The sequence below is a fragment of the Ovis canadensis genome, chromosome 25, assembly GCF_042477335.2.
Source record: "Ovis canadensis isolate MfBH-ARS-UI-01 breed Bighorn chromosome 25, ARS-UI_OviCan_v2, whole genome shotgun sequence".
NCBI lineage: Eukaryota > Metazoa > Chordata > Mammalia > Artiodactyla > Bovidae > Ovis > Ovis canadensis.
The window spans coordinates 44,935,476-44,954,632 of record NC_091269.1 but is presented as its reverse complement, the minus strand read 5'-3'; the positions used below and the strand labels follow the sequence as shown (position 1 = coordinate 44,954,632).

Below are 19,157 nucleotides of genomic sequence, written 5' to 3'. Positions count from 1 at the left end.
TCTAGAAGTAGGACTGTTTGGCCGAAAAATAAAGCATATATGAAATTTGTCAAGTATTGCTGTATTAGCTCTCCAGAGGACTATACCAATTTGCATTTCCAACAGCAGTGTCTGAAAGTGCCTGTTCCCCACTGCCTTCCCAGTGGAATGTTTGGTCACAATTTTTAATTTTTTCTAGTCTTGTAAGAAGTGGTATCTCAGAGTTGTTTTAATTTGCTTCTAAATATGAATGAGTTGTAACATCTTTTTTCAAGTGTTTGAGTGTCACTGTTAATATCTTATTTTGTGAATTATTTGTTCATGTCTTTTCCCACTTAAAAAAAAATTTTTTTTTTATTTTTATTGCACCTGGTCTTAGTTACGGGATCTTTAGTTGTAGAATGTGGGATCTAGTTCCCTGACCATGGATCAAACCTGTGCCCCCAATGTTGGGAGTGTGGAGTCAGCCACTGGAATACCAGGAAGTCCCCTTTTCCTACTTTATAATCAAGTTTTTTGATCCTCAATATTTAAGAGTGTTTTATGTATTAGGGATATTAGTGTTTTGTCTGTAGCATATATTATGAACATTTCCTCCTCATTTGTCAAATATTTGTATTTGACTTTCCTTAGGGTACTTAATTGTAAATTTAAAAAAATTTATCTAATAAAAATTAGCAAGTTTTAATTTTATTGTCTGTGGATTTTGAGTCATAGAAAGCCTTCCCCTGCCCCAACACTAGGCTTCCCGGGTGGCTCAGTAGTAAAGAATCTGCCTGCCAACACAGGAGATGCAGTTTCAACCCCTGGGTGGGGAAAATCCCCTGGAGGAGGGCGTGGCAACCCATTCCAGTATTCTTGCCTGGAGAATCCCCATGGGCAGAGGAGCCTGGCAGGCTACAGTCCATGGGGTCAAAAAGAGTCGGACACAACTGAGTATGCACGCATCCGTACACCCCAACATTAAAGAGAATTCGCCTGAGTTTCCATCTCGTACTACCTGTGTGATACCTCTGTTTACGTTTAGATTCCTAATCCATCTAGAGTTTGTTTTTCTCTTTGGTGTAAAACATGGATCGAAGATTATCATTTTCTAAATGGCAACTGAGTTGTCCAAGCAGCATTTATTTAAAAGTCTGTCTTTACCCGGGTGATCCACCTCTGTATATACCATATTTTCATATGCATATGGGTCTAATTCTGGGTTTTCTCTCATTTTCGACTGGTTTATCTGCCAATTCAGGCAACAAGTTTCACATTATTTTAATTATACAGGGATTACAGTATGTTTTAATATCAGTAGAGATAGTTTTACTTCTTTATCCATTCTTGGGCCTCTAATTGATCTCTCTTGTTTAATTACATTGGCTAATACTTCAAGCAGTGTTGGATGTAAGAAGAATGGTGGGTGTCCATGCTTTATACTGATCTTAATCAAAATGGTTTTAGTGTTTTCTCATTAAACAAGATACTGGCTTTAGGATCAGGATATATATATGGGTCTTCCCTGGTGGCTCAGTGGTAAAGAATCCACCTGCAACGCAAGAGACATGGGTTTGATCCCTGGGTGGGGAAGATCCCCTGGAGAAGGGACTAGCAACCTACTCCAGTATTCTTACCTGGGAAATCCCATGGACAGAAGCCTGGCAGGCCACAGTCCATGAGGCTGCAAAAGAGTAGGATACAACTTAGCAACTAAACAACAACAACATATCAGTACATCAGTTCAGTTCAGTTCAGTTCAGTCGCTCAGTCGTGTCCGACTCTTTGCAACCCCATGAATCGCAGCACGCCAGGCCTCCCTGTCCATCACCAACTCCCGGAGTTCACTCAGACTCGCGTCCATCGAGTCAGTGATGCCATCCAGCCATCTCATCCTTGGTCATCCCCTTCTTCTCCTGCCCAAACTATTCTTTCATTCCTATTTTCTTGAATGTTTATATCATGAATAAGTTTTGAATTTTGTCCAAGGCATTTTCAGCATTTATAGATATAATCACATGATTTTGTTTCCTTAGATTTATTAATATGGTATACGATACTAATTTGGCACATGTTATTAATATTAATGGATTAGTCTTGAACCAACTTTGCTTTTCTAGAATAAAAAAGATTTAGTTATTATGTATCATTTTCTTCAAAAGGCTGGAATTGGATACCAATGATGACAGCTACCACTTATTGAATGCTCTCTCTGTCCTCTACATGCATTATTGTCTGATTTGATCCTCAGGATACTGATATGAACCCCTTTATCATTCAGTGATAAGTGAATGAATTGCTTTATCATTCCCATTTCATAGATAAGGAAACTGAGGCCAACATTGGTGAAGCTGCCTTACCAATATCACACAGCTAGCAAATAAAAGAGACAGGATTGAATTTTGGGTCTCAGTGATTACAAAGGCCATAGCAATACATGGGTAGCATTATCTAGCTGTTATTTAGATACAATTAAAATGCTTAATATTTGATAAGGTGTTAGAAGAGGAACACCTCTGTAGGAACTGGGGGGAGGGTCTGCCCCTACTTTCCTGAACCCTGAGCTGCCTTCCTCAGTTCATTCTGCCTGAGCTCAGCAGAGGAAAGATGTAAGAGGCTGCAAGGACTGCTCCAGCAGGCTGCCCCCAGGCCAGGCAGCAAGCAGCCCTCAAGGACTGCCTCATCCCCCTCCAACCTCAGCCTGGCTCAGTCCCAGCATTTATGTCTCAGGCTCTGGACAGTATGAAAACAACTCGGAGAATGAAGATGGGTCCAGGAAGGTGATGGGCTGTGAGGGAACAAAGTGTAGGGAAGAAAACTAACCTCCACTCTCTGCTGGTCCTGCCTGCCCTGTTTTCTAAGAACAGGCAGTCGGCCGAGGGATTACGTAACTTCTGGTGGGCATGGCAGATGGCGTGCTGGCTCAGACACATCAAACCCAGCCTGACACTAACCTTCCCTGACGTGGTACCCCAGCCTCCCCAGCTCTGGAGTATGGAGCAGAGAGGGATGGGAAGCGACCCAAACTCTTGTCATCCAGCCAGGGCCCACCCGCAGCGGGAGTTTCCAGCCAGGGAAGTGGAAACGCGGGCCCTCTCCTACCTGCCCCACAGTAAGCAGCTCCCAGGACGTACTGCACAGTCCCTGGGGATAGACCTTGCTGTGTGGACCTCGATCCCAGTCAGATCAGCAGCCCCTGGGGTTTGGAGAAGTTTCCAAAGCACCTGTCCAGGCATTTTCTCCCTGAGCCCTGCCTAGCATTCGGCTTCTTTTATTCCTTTTGCTGATGGGTAAACTGAGGCTCAGAGTGGGCGAATGATTTGGTTGTCACACAAAGACAGAGTTGGTCTCAGGGCTGTAGCTTCCAGACTCCTAGTCCAGTGCTTTTTCCAAATGCATATGACAGTGCAGGCTTCCCCTCTTGATGTAACCCCCAGGAAGATCATCAGGTCAACCCCGTGGGCCATCCTGAACCTTAGGTCTAATATTCGATGTGTCAATAGGGTAATATTGGAAATAAAGGAGGCGTGTATTCAGTGGTTTGCAGATTGATTTCCTCCCAGGTATAAACAAAAAGAAGCTGACCTTTACTGGCCATGCCCCATCTCATTTCATCCCCCCAACAACAACCAATCAGGCCCCAATTCACAGTGAGGCAATGCAGGCTCGGGGAGTGAGTGAGTTGTTGGAGCCAGGACTTGAACTCAGTTTACTGATTCTAGGGCAGACCATCTTCCACTGGACAGATGAAGACACTGAAGCCCAGAGAGGGAAGGGATTAGCTCAATGACACACAGCAGATTAGCTGCATGGCTAGGATTAGAATCCAGATTTCCTGATCCTCAACTTTGAGTTCTTTTTGTATGTGTGTGTCTGCACAGAGTGGGGTTGCACCAGCAGGAAAAAGTGGAGCCGGATCAGATGTGTGGATCGGCTCTGGCTACCTCGTGCTGCCAGGCAGGAGTTCCAGATCAATGCTGGGGACTCCTGGCAAGAGCCAGCAGGTGCCCAGCTGTGAGGGTGGCAGTGGGGCTCGGACTACTGCTGCCTCGGCTAAGCGCCTGGGGGTATTTAATCTCCCAGGGATGCTCTCTGAATGTTAACATCGGATGTAGTGCTGGGGGAGCCTGCCTTAGCCAGACTCTGCAGCCAAAACTGCTTCCCTGCATCAAACCCAGCTCCTGCCAAGATGCTGGTGGCAGCTCTTCTGGAGGGCTGAGGTCTTCGGGCAGACCCTGCCAACGAACTTTCAGATATACTGTCTCAGCCCTTGCCTACTCCCAGGTCTCAGGACCAGTGTATCTGCAACGGACATTGTCTTGAGCCACTAGACAGAAAGGTAGAGGGGAATGTTCAATGGGCTTGGGGCTGCAAACTGGAAACAAACATCTTTAAAGGGCTGGACCAGCCAGATGGGCCTTGTGAAGGCCACCTTGCAGGTAAGTACGTTTACCAGCCTAGCAAATGTCTGCCAGTCTGCTTCCTCTGAACGCAGGCACAAAGGGCACTTGACTGCAGTCCTTGATCAATTCTTTGTGGCTCCCCTGGATTTCATGAATAAATTCTTTCCTACCTCAGGGTTCTGACCACTGAAGACTTGGCTCTGATTTCCATGATACCCCATGCACAGTAAGTGATCAAAGATGGAAAGCAGGAGAAAATGAAGGGAGAGAAGCAGGCAAAGCGGGGGTGGGGTGGGGGCTACGAGCAAAGCAGCGAGACTCTTCTAAAACAGTAGCAAGTCCAAAGTGTGGCAGGGAGTGAGTCACAGCAACCTCCTGAGTGAGGAAGGCCTGCATGAATTCCTCATTCATCTGCCCTACAAGTGTTTATCAAGCTCTCTCTTTGTGCCTGGGATGGTGCTGTGTACCAGGAACACGTGATTGAGCAAAATCAGCCAAATCATACCCAGTCTCCCTAGGCATGGCGTGTCGCAGCGGCTCTCCCATTATCTAGTTGTTTCAACCTCATCCTGCCTCCACTCACTGACCCTGCCTCCTCACCCCCAGGGCCCTGGCTTGAATGACAAGGAAAACGAAGGGTGGGAAGCTGCTCCATAAGGCATTCCCTACATGTCACACCTGAGTCCCATCTCTGGGTCTCACTCTGTCCTGCAGCGTGTCACAGAATGAGCAAAGGTGGGATGGGGAGGGAGCCAGGAACAGCATTCCTAGAATCCCCGCTCAACTTCTTGTAAGCTCTTCATCCTCCATGGGTGCCCAGGCCCAGGCTGGGCAGGCGGGCACCTCTGATCGCATTACAGAGCTGCTTGCCTTCAGCTCTGTCTCCTGACGCCAGTAATGCTACTCAAGGCCTCTGGGGGTTGCAGGCTCCTGGGTGATCTCAGCAGAAGATGTTCCTCCCAGATCTTAGGTATATTTCTTGATATCCTCTCTGGTCAACCAGGAAGCTGCCACTAGGAACTCTCTGACCCCTGCCCAGAGATGTACAGGGAGAGAAGCAGGGCCCAGGCCCAGCCAGGGGGTGACTAGACTGGGGGTGGGGGGTAGGCAAGCAGGAGGGAGGTCACGGGAAATCAGTGGAACCTGCTCTGTGCCAGGACCGCATGTCTATCTCACGTCACATCACCATCCCAGGAAGGCAGGGGGGTCATCCCCACCCCACACATGGGGATGCTAGGGTACACGGAGGTTCAGCCACACAGGCCTGCCACTCAGTAAGAGTCAAATCCTTCTAATTCCAAAGCCTTGGCTCTTTCCACCAGGAAGGGACCCCTGGCTCCTGAAGTCTTGTTTTGTCAGGTGATCAGGTGGCTGAACTCAAAATCCATCTCATGGGTGGATACGTCAGACGTTCCCACCCCACACTTTAATATACACACCCCGTACCAAGAATGCCCTTTTTGTTTACCTGAGCTCTGCTTATCTTTCAAGGCCAGTTAAGTCCCATCCTTCCCTCCTCCAGGAAGCCTTCCTTAACCAACCACCTGGGTCCACAAGAGCCTTCTATCAACACCTGAAGGACCTCCTGTTGCATCACTCGATACTTGGCACCAACAACAATGAGGAGGAGGAGGACAGCGAGTGTTACTGAGTGCTTTAGAGTGTGCAAAGCACTTGCATACATTATTTCATTCATCCCCACAAGGATCTGATGGGATTGGCACTGTTATCACTCTTCCTTTACAAATGAAGAGACTAAAGCTCAGAGAGGGTAGGTGCCTTGCTCCAGGATACACAGCCAAATGCTGGAATAGCCAGGATTTGAACCCAAGTAATCTGACTGCACAGCCCACGCTCTAAACATCATGCCAGACCCCACTCCAGCACCACAAGCCTGGCACATGACTCATGATTCAAGAAGCAACACAAACCAATCCAAGGGTCAGGCCAGGGCTTTGCCCACCTCTGACCCAGTACTTCCTCCTATCAAATGAACCTCCATGTGTACCAAGTTTTAGGGCTGAGTGTATTTGTGTTCCAGTACCTGGTGTGGGGACAGGATTCTTAATCTCCCAATCCTGAGTTCAACTACACTCCACCCCTGGAAATGAAACAGTGAGTGGGATGGCCAGGTCTGGACAGTGTCTTCCTACCACACCCCCACACAGGGCCTCCCTGGCCTTGGTGGGGGTGGCAGGGTTGGGGGAGCAAGTACCTCTTTGTTCACATGCTCAGGGTGCTTTCGACAGTGGGGGCCTTCTCTGTCTCCCCAGCCCTGCGTAGCATCTGAGGTTCTCTGTCTATGAGGCAGGAGATGCTTATGAAACAGGAAAAAGGGACTGAGGTCCCAGAGGGTGATTTATAGCTTTAGAGAGAGAGAGACCCAGGGCCGCATAATGCTCACAAGGGCATTCTAGTCAATATATTGACTTTCGAGAGAGGCCTCTGTAAACACAGTGGTTCTGGGCCTTGGTTACCTCTGTCTCTTGCTGGGGCCTCTTCAGATGGAACCAGGCCAAAAATCCTAGAGCCCTTAAGGATGGATTATCCTTCCGCCTTTCCCCCATCCTAAATTTACAGAGGGGACCCAGAGAAGGAAATCACTTGCCTAAGGTCACACAGCAGAGAAAGAGCAAAAGCCAGAACCTCCCAACTCCTAGGGCAGGAATTGCCGGGACGCCAGGCCCTGAACCTCCTGGCCTGGAGGCGGTCGTCTCGGACATCGCAGGACTGTGCCGGAGTGCTCCCTGAGCTCATTGTGTGCCAGGCCCTGGGCTAAGTGCTTTATCATATATCAGGTCATGTGAGCCCCAAAACAACCCTGTGAGGACAAAACTAGCATTACCCCCATTTTATAGGTGAGGAAACTGAGGCAAAGAAGAGTTAGGTGAGCTGCCCGAAGCCATGGGGTTAGTGAGTGGCAATGCTGGCAATATTAATCTCCTCAGAACCTCAGTTGGCTACACCATGCACCTGCAGCTGAGGTCCTGAGGGTCCTCTGTGAGGAGAGGGGTTGGAGGGGCTGGGGGTTCCTAGAGGTGTTGACAATTGAGCTTGTCCTCTCCAACTAGCTCACGGCAGTAGCTGGGCTGAGGATTCTGTCCTTCGCTTGTACTCCACTCTGTGTCCTCTGGTGGGGGCCTGGCAGAAGGCAACACAGTACACCTTCCCACACCTCCATCCCCAACGTAATTCCTATCATTGCTTAAAAAGTGTTTTCTGGGCTCACTCCATCTTCAAGAACCACAGACAGCAAATCAAAGAATAAGAAATCTTTTCCTCTCAAGTGCCAGCCCCAAGCTGCAAGTACTCAGAGGTAGTTGAGAGAGGCACCACCCCTTCAGCTGAACCTGGGAGGGCCAGGATGGAAGTCTGGCTCACCAAGAACTGGTGTCCACACAGGATGGGGCCCTTGCAGATGCTGGCAGGGCCAACTTCTCAAGATTTGGAGACATCTCAGGTGGGCACCCCGTCTCCACCTGTCTCCTCTTCAGCAATGCTCTTAGAAAGACCCGAAAAAGAGAGTCAAGGTCTGGCTCACACCACCCTCTCCAGGAAGCCCCAAGGCTCTCTTCCTAGAATAGACAGTTGACCCTTGAACAACAAGGCCTTGAACTGTGTGGGTCCACATAAAAGTAGATATTTTTTCAATGAACGTGGTACCCGTATTTTCATTTTATAGATGTTTAAGCTTGGGGATGACTTTATGTTTGATTAGAGATTACAATATGTGGAATCAAAAGAACTGTTTTGAGTCCTGATTCTATCCAAACCATTTCAGCTTCCTACTCTTGGGTGAGTCATTTGTCAATTTCTTTATTTTTGAGGCTGATGTAGCAAAGATATTTTCAACTGCTGGGGAGTCAGCGCCCCGACCCCCACATTATTCAAAGGTCAGCTGCAGTGTCATTGGCCTCAGTTGCCACAGGGGCTGTTGGAATGTCACTTACCAATCTTTGGAGTGGACATCAGCATCCCTCACACACAGCAACCACCTTGCGGGCTGGGGCCAGGGCTGCTCTGGTTCTGAGCCAGGTCTGAAGTGCGCATCCTAAGTGGCACCCGCCTCCCCAGTGGGGTTCTTACAAGGACAAACTGAGGTCTTACCTATGAGAGGGTTTTATACTCTGTTAAACAATAAGTTTATCGGTGGGACTATGATTTTCCTAAAGGTCTCTCTAGTCTGCAACAGCACACCTTATCCTAGAGTTAAGGATGGCAGGGGAGCCCTTTGTGACCAAGGAAACGAAGAACAGTGGGGTCCAGGGCTCATGTATGTGTCTGTATGTGCCTGCATGCTCTTTTTCATCCACGGAGAGTCTCAGACCCAGCCATGCCTGCCCATGTTGCTCTCCATGGACGATGCCACTCATCCGAGTTCGGCTTGCTTCTTCCCTGGCAAATTCCCAAGGACCCCACTCCTCCTGGAGGGCTGAAGCAGGAACCTGACCCAGAGCAGAGAGCAGACCTTCAAACCACAGGACCTGCCACTGTTTTCAGAAAGCAGACTGCAGGAGACCCCAGGACTCGGACTCCTGTCCTCCTGGGGGGAGTCACCCAAGCTCCTGGTCTAGCTAGCTATAGGGCCTGTGGTCAATCCATTCCAGCTGCCCTCAAGTGAGGGAGCTTCTTGCCCTTCCAAGTCCACAACCTGGCATGCAGACCAAATGGATCAAATCTCACTCACCTGGGTTCCCACCTCCTAAGAACACTGGAGCTTCCCTAGTATGGTGGTGACTCACCGTCCCCATGCTACACACACCTGTTTACACACAAACGCACCACAGCTGCACCCACTTGCATTACCCACCCCAACTCAAACACACGCACCGCCATCCCGAATGTAAAAGGCACAACGCAAGACACGCCCCCTATCCCTGCTGCACGCTTCACCCCCCACACACACCCAGCACCCAACGCAACACCACAGCTACCCTCACCTCCCCCTGCACACTCCCACCTCCGCCCACCTCCTTCATATACATTCGCACCCCCACCCCGACCCACTCTTCCACGCACACTTTCACACCGCAGCCTGCCTTTCTCGAAAAGAGCCGCGCAGCAGCAGGCGGGGAAGCTGCGAGACGCTGGGGTCAGCCTGTTCTGGGAGGTGAGAAGGAAGCTCCGCGAGCTCACTCCTTAGCCGTGGCCCGAGAGCTGCCCCGGCTCCTCGGCAGGGGACGGGGTAGAGGCGGTGGTAAGGGGGCCGAGGAGGACCAGAGAGTACGCAGGAGAGGAAGCGAAGGGGGAGCGGTTGGTGTCGGTGCCGAGATACGTGCGTCCCCCAGGTACCCGCGAGCTGAATCAGCCCCGCCAGCGCCAGCCTCGGAGATGCTAACCGGGCCGCTTTGTCCGCAAGGGTAAATTCGGGAGCTTCCAGCAACCCAGGGCTTCGGAAGATAAAGAAGAGGGAACAAAGCGGGTAGGGTCGCGGGAGCGGGGAGGCGGCTGATTTATGCCTTCACTTCAGCAAATGTTTTCGCTGCCATTAGCCTCGCCGAAGTGGAGGGTCAGAGAGACAAGGGCGCGGCGAGGACTCGCCTGCCCTGAGGGGGCGCAGTGACTGGAGCGGTCCGTGCTGGCCGCCGGAGTTCGAATCCAGCGCAATCCAGCCGCCCGCCCAACTCCCAAAGGGAAGCCAGGCTTCTCTGAAAAAACACAGAGGAGGGGCCCACCTGGCCCTCGGTCACCCGGTCAGGGTGGGGGTAAACTCCCTAAGCTCCAGCGGCACCCGGCTGAGCGCAGGCCCATGGTGGGGCAGGAGGTGGCGCCCCATCCCCAACTTCAGGAGCAAAGCCCTTCCTCATATTATTCTAATTACGGTATTTTAGGTTTTCCTTTAAAAAAAGGAGAGTAACAGAAAAGCACAGAACACACTTGTTTGGTTTCATTTTGCCTTCACAGCTTTGAAGATTCCATTTGTGGAAGCTGTTTAGGAAACTGGAGAGGAGGAAGAAGAAGAGGCCAGAAGCGCCAGCCCTGGTCTTAGTGTCTGAATCCTTCTCTCCCTGCCTTGAGAGTAGTTTCTCCCTACAACCAACCCCACAGGCAACCCCTAAATCCCAACCTATGACCCCCTGCTCCTTAACCCTTTCCTCCAGGCCTCAGGGGGCTCCAAGATAGTTCCTTGCTACCCTAATCCCAGCCATAAGGTTCAAATGACCATATGTTTGGCCAGCAGGCCCGGGAGGAGGCTCTAGGATGGGGCATTCAGAAATACCAACCAAGCACTTGGAATGTAAGAGATCCACCTCCCCTTCAGCCTCATCGCCAAAGTCCAAACCCTCCTTAGAAGATACTGCTGGTAAGGAAGTGGGAGGCAGACCTGCCAGCCTGCTCTGACAGCCAGGAACAGGTCACAGTACCTCAGTGCAGGAAAAATTCAACAACAAAATGGGTGCAGGAGATGAGCCCCTAAAGCTTCAAAATAAAAATGTAAAAACGTATTTTGCTTCCAGCTATACAAATGAGTGTCCAACACCTTGTGACGCCATGGACTGTAGCCTGCCAGGCTCCTCTGTCCATGGGATTTTCCAGGCAAGGATACTGGAGTGAGTTGCCATTTCCTTCTCCAGGGGTTCTTTCCCACCCAGGGATCGAACCTGCGCTCCTGAATTGCAGACAGATTCTTTACCATTGAGCCATCAGGGAAGCCTCCATACAAATCAGTACAGAGCTTTAAAATGCTCATATGTAGTCCTGCAGACCAAGGGAGCCTGGATTGTGATTTATCTCACTGGGGCAGGTGGGGGCTTTTACTGAGAGGATCAGTGTTGGAAGACCAGGGATGAAGCTACTTTTGGGCACTTGCCTGGTCTCAGGGTCTCACCTTGACCTTTGGCCCAGCCCTCTCCCAGGTCCATGCTCCCTGCAAATCTTGCCCCTGCAAGTCCCAGTCCAACTCAGTTACCAAACCGACTCCATCTTTAGCTGCCTGCCTTAGCCCGGCCTTGATTTCAAAATCTCAGTCCCAGACCCACACGGACAGTCTGCAGCCCAAGTGGAATAAAGGAGCCCTGACAAGAATGAGGTTTATGAGGCCTGAGTGCAAATCTCAGATCTCTTCCTGAGTCCAAGTGTAGTCCTGGGCAGGTCAGGGCCTGTCCCAAAGCTTCAGCAGTTAAATAAGTGGATTGGAAGAGAGGGGAATTAATTTGTCCTATGGAATTCCCAGCTTGTGGGGTGGGGAGAGAAATTACATACAGAATTCCTCCCCTGCAGTGGTACTCTCACTTTAATGAGAAAAAGAATTAAGACACTCTTGATTTTCCATTTGTTTAAGTGAACTTGGCATTTAGTATAGTGTACTGTGCTGTTGGAGAAGATTCTTGAGAGTCCCTTGGACTGCAAGGAGATCCAACCAGTCCATTCTAAAGGAGAACAGTCCTGGGTGTTCTTTGGAAGGAATGATACTAAAGCCGAAACTCCAGTACTTTGGCCACTTCATTCGAAGAGTTGACTCATTGGAAAAGACCCTGATGCTGGGAGGGATTAGAGGCAGGAGGAGGAGATGACAGAGGATGAGATGGCTGGATGGCATCACCGACTTGATGGACATGAGTTTGGGTGAACTCCGGGAGCTGGTGATGGACAGGGAGGCCTGGTGTGCTGCGATTCATGGGGTCGCAAAGAGTCAGACACGACTGAGCTGAACAGGAAGACAAGGACAGGCCACTACCAACATACACACACACACAGCAAGAACACTAGGAAAACTCTGATTTTAACTGCACCTTAAAAAGAAGCGTTATCATGACACCGTGGTTCCTTCTCAACCATCCTAGCCAGAGGCCAAGGAAAGGCTGAGGGATAGGTGGCCGGAGATTCTCAGGGTTAACCTCAGCTTTTAAAGTGTCCTCTCCGGCCAGTCACTTGCTGACATCTCCTTCTAAGAGTCTGGGGCTTATGGTTCTGGGTTTGATTTCTCCACCATCAAATTTTATGGCTTAAAAAAAAATTCTCAGCGCTGTAAAGGGAACTCATTTCCAGATCCACTGGGAATAGGAGTAGGGGAAAGGACAGAGAGGTGCCTGCCCAATCTCCCAAGAAAGACCGTGGATGGGACCATAAGCACGAATTCAAAGTGGACTGAATCAGCCTGGCTATTAACAGGAGCCTTGGATACAAATCTGCAATCTGTGGTCAAGTGAAGGTAAGATTTGAGGAAAGGCAACATCTTGGCCTTTTTTCCCCCATCTGTGCAATGGAGCTCACAGGGGACGCTGGGAAGACCTAATGAATATTCTGAAAGTTGCTCTGTACATTAGAGTACAAGGGCTGTGTAGGAGGAAGGGGCATGTTCTCTGTCTTAAAGGCAGGCTTCTAAGGGCAAAGGGAAGGCAGCAGGCTGATCCCACTGGCTGGCCCCTCTCCAGGCTGGTGGGCAGGCAACCCCTGCTGTGCTAAGTAATGAGCACAATTCCAACGCCAGTTCTACTCTGCTAGTGAGAAATCAAAGCCCAGTATTATAGGCCATTTCTGGCTGGGCACCGATCGTGCCCAAATCCATCAAAGCCCTGGGCCTGGGGTTTCTTTGGGGGAAGGTGGAGGCCGGATGCTTTGTTAAGCAGGCAAGGCGGACCACCCCCAGCCTCCCAAGGGAGCCTACTCTGCAGCTCTGGAGAACTCCAGGCCAATCAGTCTTGTCTTTCTCCTGCCTACCCAGCCCCTCACCCTCAGTAATCTCGGTATTTATTCCTTATATCCTTGCCCTGCTGGTCAAAGACAGCTTCCCAAGACCCAGTCCTGCCCGTGTGCCATTTACAGAGACTTCACCCAACCCTTCAATCACGTCCCCTCAAACACCCCAAAATCAGAAACCAAAACCCCAGCCCAGCACCTCCCACATCCAACTGTACTCTTTAAAACAAAGTTGGTCATTCAGCAGCCTGCCCCCTCCCCCATCATTACCTTCCAACTTCAAAACACTGCTTTAAATACCAGAGTCTGCCCAAATCATAATTAACGTGGATCAAATGATTATGTCGTAACTTTACAACATAGGGCTAGGGGAAAAAAGGAGAGGGGCGGGATGTGCTAAAACCAAGTCCTCACTTGGGCTTGGGCCGTGGGAATCATTAATTCCAGAGTGAAGAATCTCTGACTGCAAGTTGGGGGGGGGGGGCGGGGGTGGGAAGGTCGCCGGGGGAGGGGGGCCGGACAGGAGGGCGGCGGACGTCAACACCTCAGCGGAAGGTTGGTGGGGGGGGGGGGGCGGATGCGTCATCTGTCCACTTTATGCACCAATTTTCCTGCCCCATTCTCAGCAGCAACTCAGAAGACTCTGCAGGATGCGGCCCTTCCCCACCCTACCTCGAAAGCCCGGTGCTTCGGTTCCGGAAAGAGGGCGAGAGAGGTGGATGGCTCCCATGCGTCCACCCTGCTCCCGAGTCAGCCGCGCCGGACCCAGCTACAGACCAGCGAGACGTGTACACATCCACCGCGGAAGAGGCGGAATAGGGGCTTTAATTTTTAGTAGCCCAACGACTCCCTTAAGGCACCTTGGTGGGTCCAGAGTAGGAGTCTGGTGAGCGCACCCAGTCGACCCCCCGTCTGGGGAGAATGTCAGTGATTAATTTAAAAAGAAATTAGGCAGATCGCTACGTACTCCTCCCGTCAACCACCAACACACAGAGAAAAAAAAATCTTCTAGACCAGCGAATCCCAAGATCTCGGGGAAAACTGTACGTGCAAGACTCAGCCCTATTCTCATCGGTAACCAACCCCCTGCAAGCTGGTCTCATTCGGCTGGTGGAGCGGACCAGCGCTTCCCGTGCTCCCCAGGTTTCTCGCTCCCTCCTTCTAGTCTGCGGATTCCGGTCGGTGCCGCGCTAGGAGCTTGGGCGAGCCGGGACCTGGACTAGGAAGTTGCCAGCGAACTGGGAGCGAGCGCACACCTGGCCTGTGCAGCGACTGTGTGTGTTCGTTTTTTTTTTTTACGAGCCGCTGCCAAGCACGCGCGGAACCAGGGGTCCCCTGGAGGCCGGTCCTCCAGGAGGCGCAGACCCCGAATCGGATACTATTCCAGGGAAAAGAAGTGACCCCTCCCAGGCAGGAGCTGGAGGGCCTGCGCACCCCCCGCGAGATGGCTGCACCAATCGCCCACTTTGGTGGGGCAGAGAAATCTACCTTCGAACTTGGGCGCCCTTGCACCCACTAACAGAGCACTAACTGCGCGCACTAACAGAGCGATGGACCACCTCAACTTCGGGGCAGAGTGAGGCGCCAGGGTTCCCTTGCCCCACTCCCCCATGCCCGATCGCTCCCTACCTGCTTGGCTCAGCCTCAGGTCCCAGCAGAGCAGCAGCGCCAGCAGCAGCGCGCCCCGCGCTCCGCTCCGGGCCCACATGCTCCCTCGGCCCGGCTCGGGCGCCTCTCCCCCGGGGCTCTCTCCCTGGCCCCAGCCTCGCCGCCGCCGTCTCCGCCGCCGCCGCCTCCTCCTCGCCGTCCTCCCCGGCGCCCGGTCGCGCCAGCTCGTGCCCTCCGTTGGGGCAGAGGCAGCCACGCTTCGTGGAGGGCTGCCGGGCGCTCGGAGCGCGACGGGTGCCTGGCGTCCGCTCTCCGGTCAGGCTCTGGCGCGCCCCTCTCTGCACTCCGGCTCCGACACTCGAGCGCTCTCCGGGTTCTCACGTCCTGGCTACGAAGTTGCACGACTGAAGGTTAGAGCGCTCAGCGGCGCTCGCAGCGGCTGAAGCCGCGCGGTCCGAACCCCAGTAAGCGCCTTCCTGCGCCCAGTTGCTCCCCGCGGCTCCGGCGTCTTCGCCGGCCCCAGCCTCCTGCCACAACGCCGAGCGCTGCCGCTCGCTCTCCCTAGCGAGTCTTGGAGCTGAGGAGGACCAAGCACAGCCGGGGCGGGGCGGGGCGGGGCCTTGGGTGGGCAGGGGCGGAGCCGGCGGGGGGCCTTTCGAGGGGGTGGCCGACGGCCTCTTGGGCGCGGCCTCAGCGAAGCTGGGGGCTCTTCAGGGAGGTCCTCGAGAGACGCTGGGCCCGGAGCATTGGAAAACTCGGCCTCTGGATCGAAACTGGAAGCGGAGTCTGCCCAGTTTTCCTTCCCAGAAACTAAGGAAATGTATTTTTGCTCTTCCATTTGGCTTGGCTGTGTCAGCTTTCTCCTCTGATTAAACTCAGGACTCCGTCGTTTTTGGCTCCATGGTCTGTACTGTGTAAAATCTATGTCTTCTACATGGGAAGGGGGTGGCGGTGGGGGTTCTTTCCCAGAAGACGCTCCTTAAATGAGAAAAATCTCAAGCCCTCAAGTCCCGGGTTAAGTTGGAACTTACAGCTCTGTGAATTTGACTGTGGATCTGGTTCATCCTGGTTAGCCCTACTTGTTGGCATGACCCTGGGCAGAACTGTTTGACCAGACCCGGCTGACCCTCCTGTAGCACCCGGGCCGAGGATGTTACCCCCATCCCAATTGACAGTGAGGCACGGGGAGCCATTTTTGGCTTGGTGTAAATCTGGGCTCTGCCCCTTGCCTGCTGTGTGACCTTGAACAAGTTACTTAACCATTCTGATACTTCATCATCTCCAAAATGGAGAAAAATGATAATAACAATTTTAATAAGAGGGTGTAGAACTGTAGGGCTTCCCAGGTAGTGCTAGTGGTAAAGAACCTGCTTGCCAAGGCAGGAAACAAAAGAGACACGGGTTTGATCCCTTGGTCAGGAAGATCCCCTGGAGGAGGGCATGACAACCCACTCCAGTATTCTTGCCTGGAGAATCCCATGGACAGAGGAGCCTGGTGGGCTACAGTCCACGGGGTCGCCAGGAGTCGGACACACTGAGATGGCAAGGCACTGCAGAACTGAATTTTTAAAATACGTGCGGAGGGAATTTCCACCTGGCAGTTCAGTGGTTAGGACTCTGTGCTTCCACAGCAGGGTACATGGGTTCAATCCCTGGTCTGGGGAGCTAAGACCCTACATGCAGTGCAGCGTGCCTCCCAGGCCAACGTACAGAAACTGCAGTACAAATGTCAATAATCTCTCAATCTTTCTTTCCAAGATCTCTCCTCTCAGTCAATCTGATTCCTGGTGGAAAATCCTGACCACCCAAGAGTGAGCCAAAGAACATGAGGGGCCAGGTGGAGTTTGAGGGTTAGGCAGTAACCCTTGGGATTGAAACCCAGTGACATTAGAAGGGGTGGATCAGGTAATGCCGCCAAGGTCCTTGTATGTGCCAGGCACCAGGTTAAGCTCTTTATATGCATCACTTCAGTTAATCCTCACAAGTCTGGGAGGTAAGTACCATTTGTAATCTCATTTTACCTGTGAAGAAATGGAGGCACAGAGACATGAAGGCATTTGCCTAAGATCACACAGCTTTGAGTGAATGAGTGGATGAATCAAAGTGCAAGAGAGACAGGACTGGAAAGAAATGCTGAGCCGGGGATCCTCCACCCTCCTGCCTCTTCTGGGGCTGGTGGGTGAGAAAGGACTGGCAGCCAGCAGGAATGCCCCTTCCTCCAGTCCTGGTCTGTTCACTACTTGGGGTTTTTCCAGAGCTGGGACCTGGAATCACTCCTCCAATACAGAGGCAATGGCTGCTTCAAGAAGGGGGAAAGGAAGGCAGAGGGAGGTCCAGCCAGGCCAGTAGAGAATAGACTGGAATATGGTCAGTGCTCCCAGGATCGATTCCTAGATTGGCAGCGAAAGAACTTGGAGGCCAGAACTACAGGTTGGAAAGGGATTTTTTTGGGTGCAGGCAGTTAGAGAAGAAACACGGGCCTGCCTCAGCTGTTTCGCCAGAGAACAGAGAAGGGCAGGACTGCCCAGGACTCCCGTCCATACAAACTTGCCTCCACAGCTTGGGTCTGGAACATGTAGGGTCTGTAGATCAGTTCACCTCCCCGGCCCCTCCTGGCCCGGCAGCCAGGATCAGGAGGGTGGATATAGGGGAGTAGGACTCCCTGGGAAGAACTTAGGCCAACTAAGAAAGGCCCCCATGTGCAAAGACAGGTAGGTTATTTTTAGCTTGGCCCAGGCAAGGGCAGTAGGTGAGGGAGTCAATAGCTCCTCACACCCAGCCAGCCCCGCCTAACAACAGAAGTACAAGCACACACACACACACCCACCCCTAGACATGCCTACAAAGATACACACACAAGCAAACATGACCCAGAAACATCACAAAGGCAGCCACCTGCACAGAGGCCCACATACTTAAAACATAGGATTTTAAAAAGTACACACATACACCTTGTCACGGACACACACACAGGCATGCAAATCCAAAAGAACGAATACATCCTTAGGCAGATGACACTAAAGACAAATAGATATTTAGGTACTTAACTTTCACAGGGCAACACATATAGGTACATGTACTGAGGCCCAGCATCTGACTGTCAACCCCTGGCACAGGCACCAGGTCAAGTGCATTTTGCTAGATAACTCAGCGGGGACCTTAGTAGAGCCTTGGCAGGCAAGGACCACAGGACAGTCATGCTCTCTCTCTTAACCAGAAGACCAATATGATATTGGACATTTTTCAAAAAAGTTCCAGTGCACAGGACTTTGCTGTTTAGATAGTAATTGCACCAGGCAGGCCCTTCTAGACCTGGTGTCAGATTTCATGACTTTAATTTCTAACTGGAGAGAAGGGGTCTTGGGGATGGGGGTTGGGCAAGCAAAAGGAGAGCAGTCCATTCCTCTTATTCTGCTGATCCTCATCCCATTTCCCCTGATCCTGGAAATATGCCCACTGGAGGTCCTGGACCCTTCTTTGCCTCCAGGACTCCTGCATCGGGGTAGGAGACTTAGCACATTGGGATTCCTCCATAACTCCTCTGCACCCGCTCCCCTGCCATTCCAGTGTCTGGGAGAATGTCCCTTTCCCAGACACCTGCAGTTACATAACCACTGGGGGTGTGGCTGTCCCCCAGCCTGGGCATCTTCAAGTGCCAGCCCTCAACTGGGGGGCAGCAAAAGGACTTCAGAGGGAATCACACTACCCTGAGCTCACACCTTTCCCCAGAATGGGTGAAGAATGGGCAAGGTCCTGGCCCTGGGATGACACATTGGAATATCTGGATTAACACCAGGGTGTTCCCAAACCCAGTGCCGTCAGACTCACAGTGAAGAGGTCTTGCTGTGAGTTAAGAAAGAGGGTGAGGGACTTCCCTGGTGGTCCAGTGGTTAAGACTCTATGCTTTCAATGCATGGGGCCTGGGTTGGACCCCTGCCTGGGGAAATAAAATCCCACATGCATGACCAATAAATAAATAAATAAAAGAGGCTTGGAGGCCAGGGCCCCCTTTTCTTGCTCACCATGATATATCCAGCACCTCAGACTGTCCGGCACCTATATGAGCATACATAAATATTGGTTGAGTGGACGCATCAGTGAGGCTGGGGAAGGGTTACTGGTTAAAGGGCCTACAGCTTTGCCAGATGAGCCCTGGAAGGAGCCTCCCACCTCCCCTCCATTTCCTAGGGAGTTCTACAGGGCCTGAGGTTGGAGGTGAGGCAGACTTTGTGCAATGCAGTTGCTTTGAAATCAGTCTCAGAGCTAGCTTTGACCCTTAGTGGGGTCTGTAGTGCTTCCTTGGGTTACCCTCATTTATCCCAAATCAGGAGAGAGCATCAGAGACAGTTCTGGAATCTGGAGCTGAGCGGATGGATGAACAGACACGGGGCTGCTCTTCTTACCTGCTGGGAGAACTGGGGTTGGCTGCTGAGCCTTTCGAAGCATCAGTTCCATCAGTTGTAAAATGGGAACAATAACTAGCTCGTGGGATTAAAAAGAATATGCAGAAAGCCCCTAATCTGGCTGAATACACGCCACCTATTT

The 19,157-nt window shown here is 51.7% G+C and overlaps 1 protein-coding gene across 2 annotated transcripts in view; it reads right to left on the bottom strand.

Moving 5' to 3' along the window:
* Nucleotides 1–15,201, bottom strand: part of UNC5B (unc-5 netrin receptor B) — an 88,172-nt gene extending 72,971 nt beyond the window's left edge. The window contains exon 1 of one of the 2 annotated variants that reach the window (XM_069571998.1): nt 14,634–15,201. In XM_069571998.1, coding sequence (XP_069428099.1) covers nt 14,634–14,712 — 79 coding nt within the window. In that variant the 5' untranslated portion in view covers nt 14,713–15,201. The remainder of the gene's footprint in view (nt 1–14,633) is intronic. The other variant, XM_069571997.1, reaches the window with a different exon arrangement.
* Between the last annotated feature and the right edge of the window lie 3,956 nt (nt 15,202–19,157).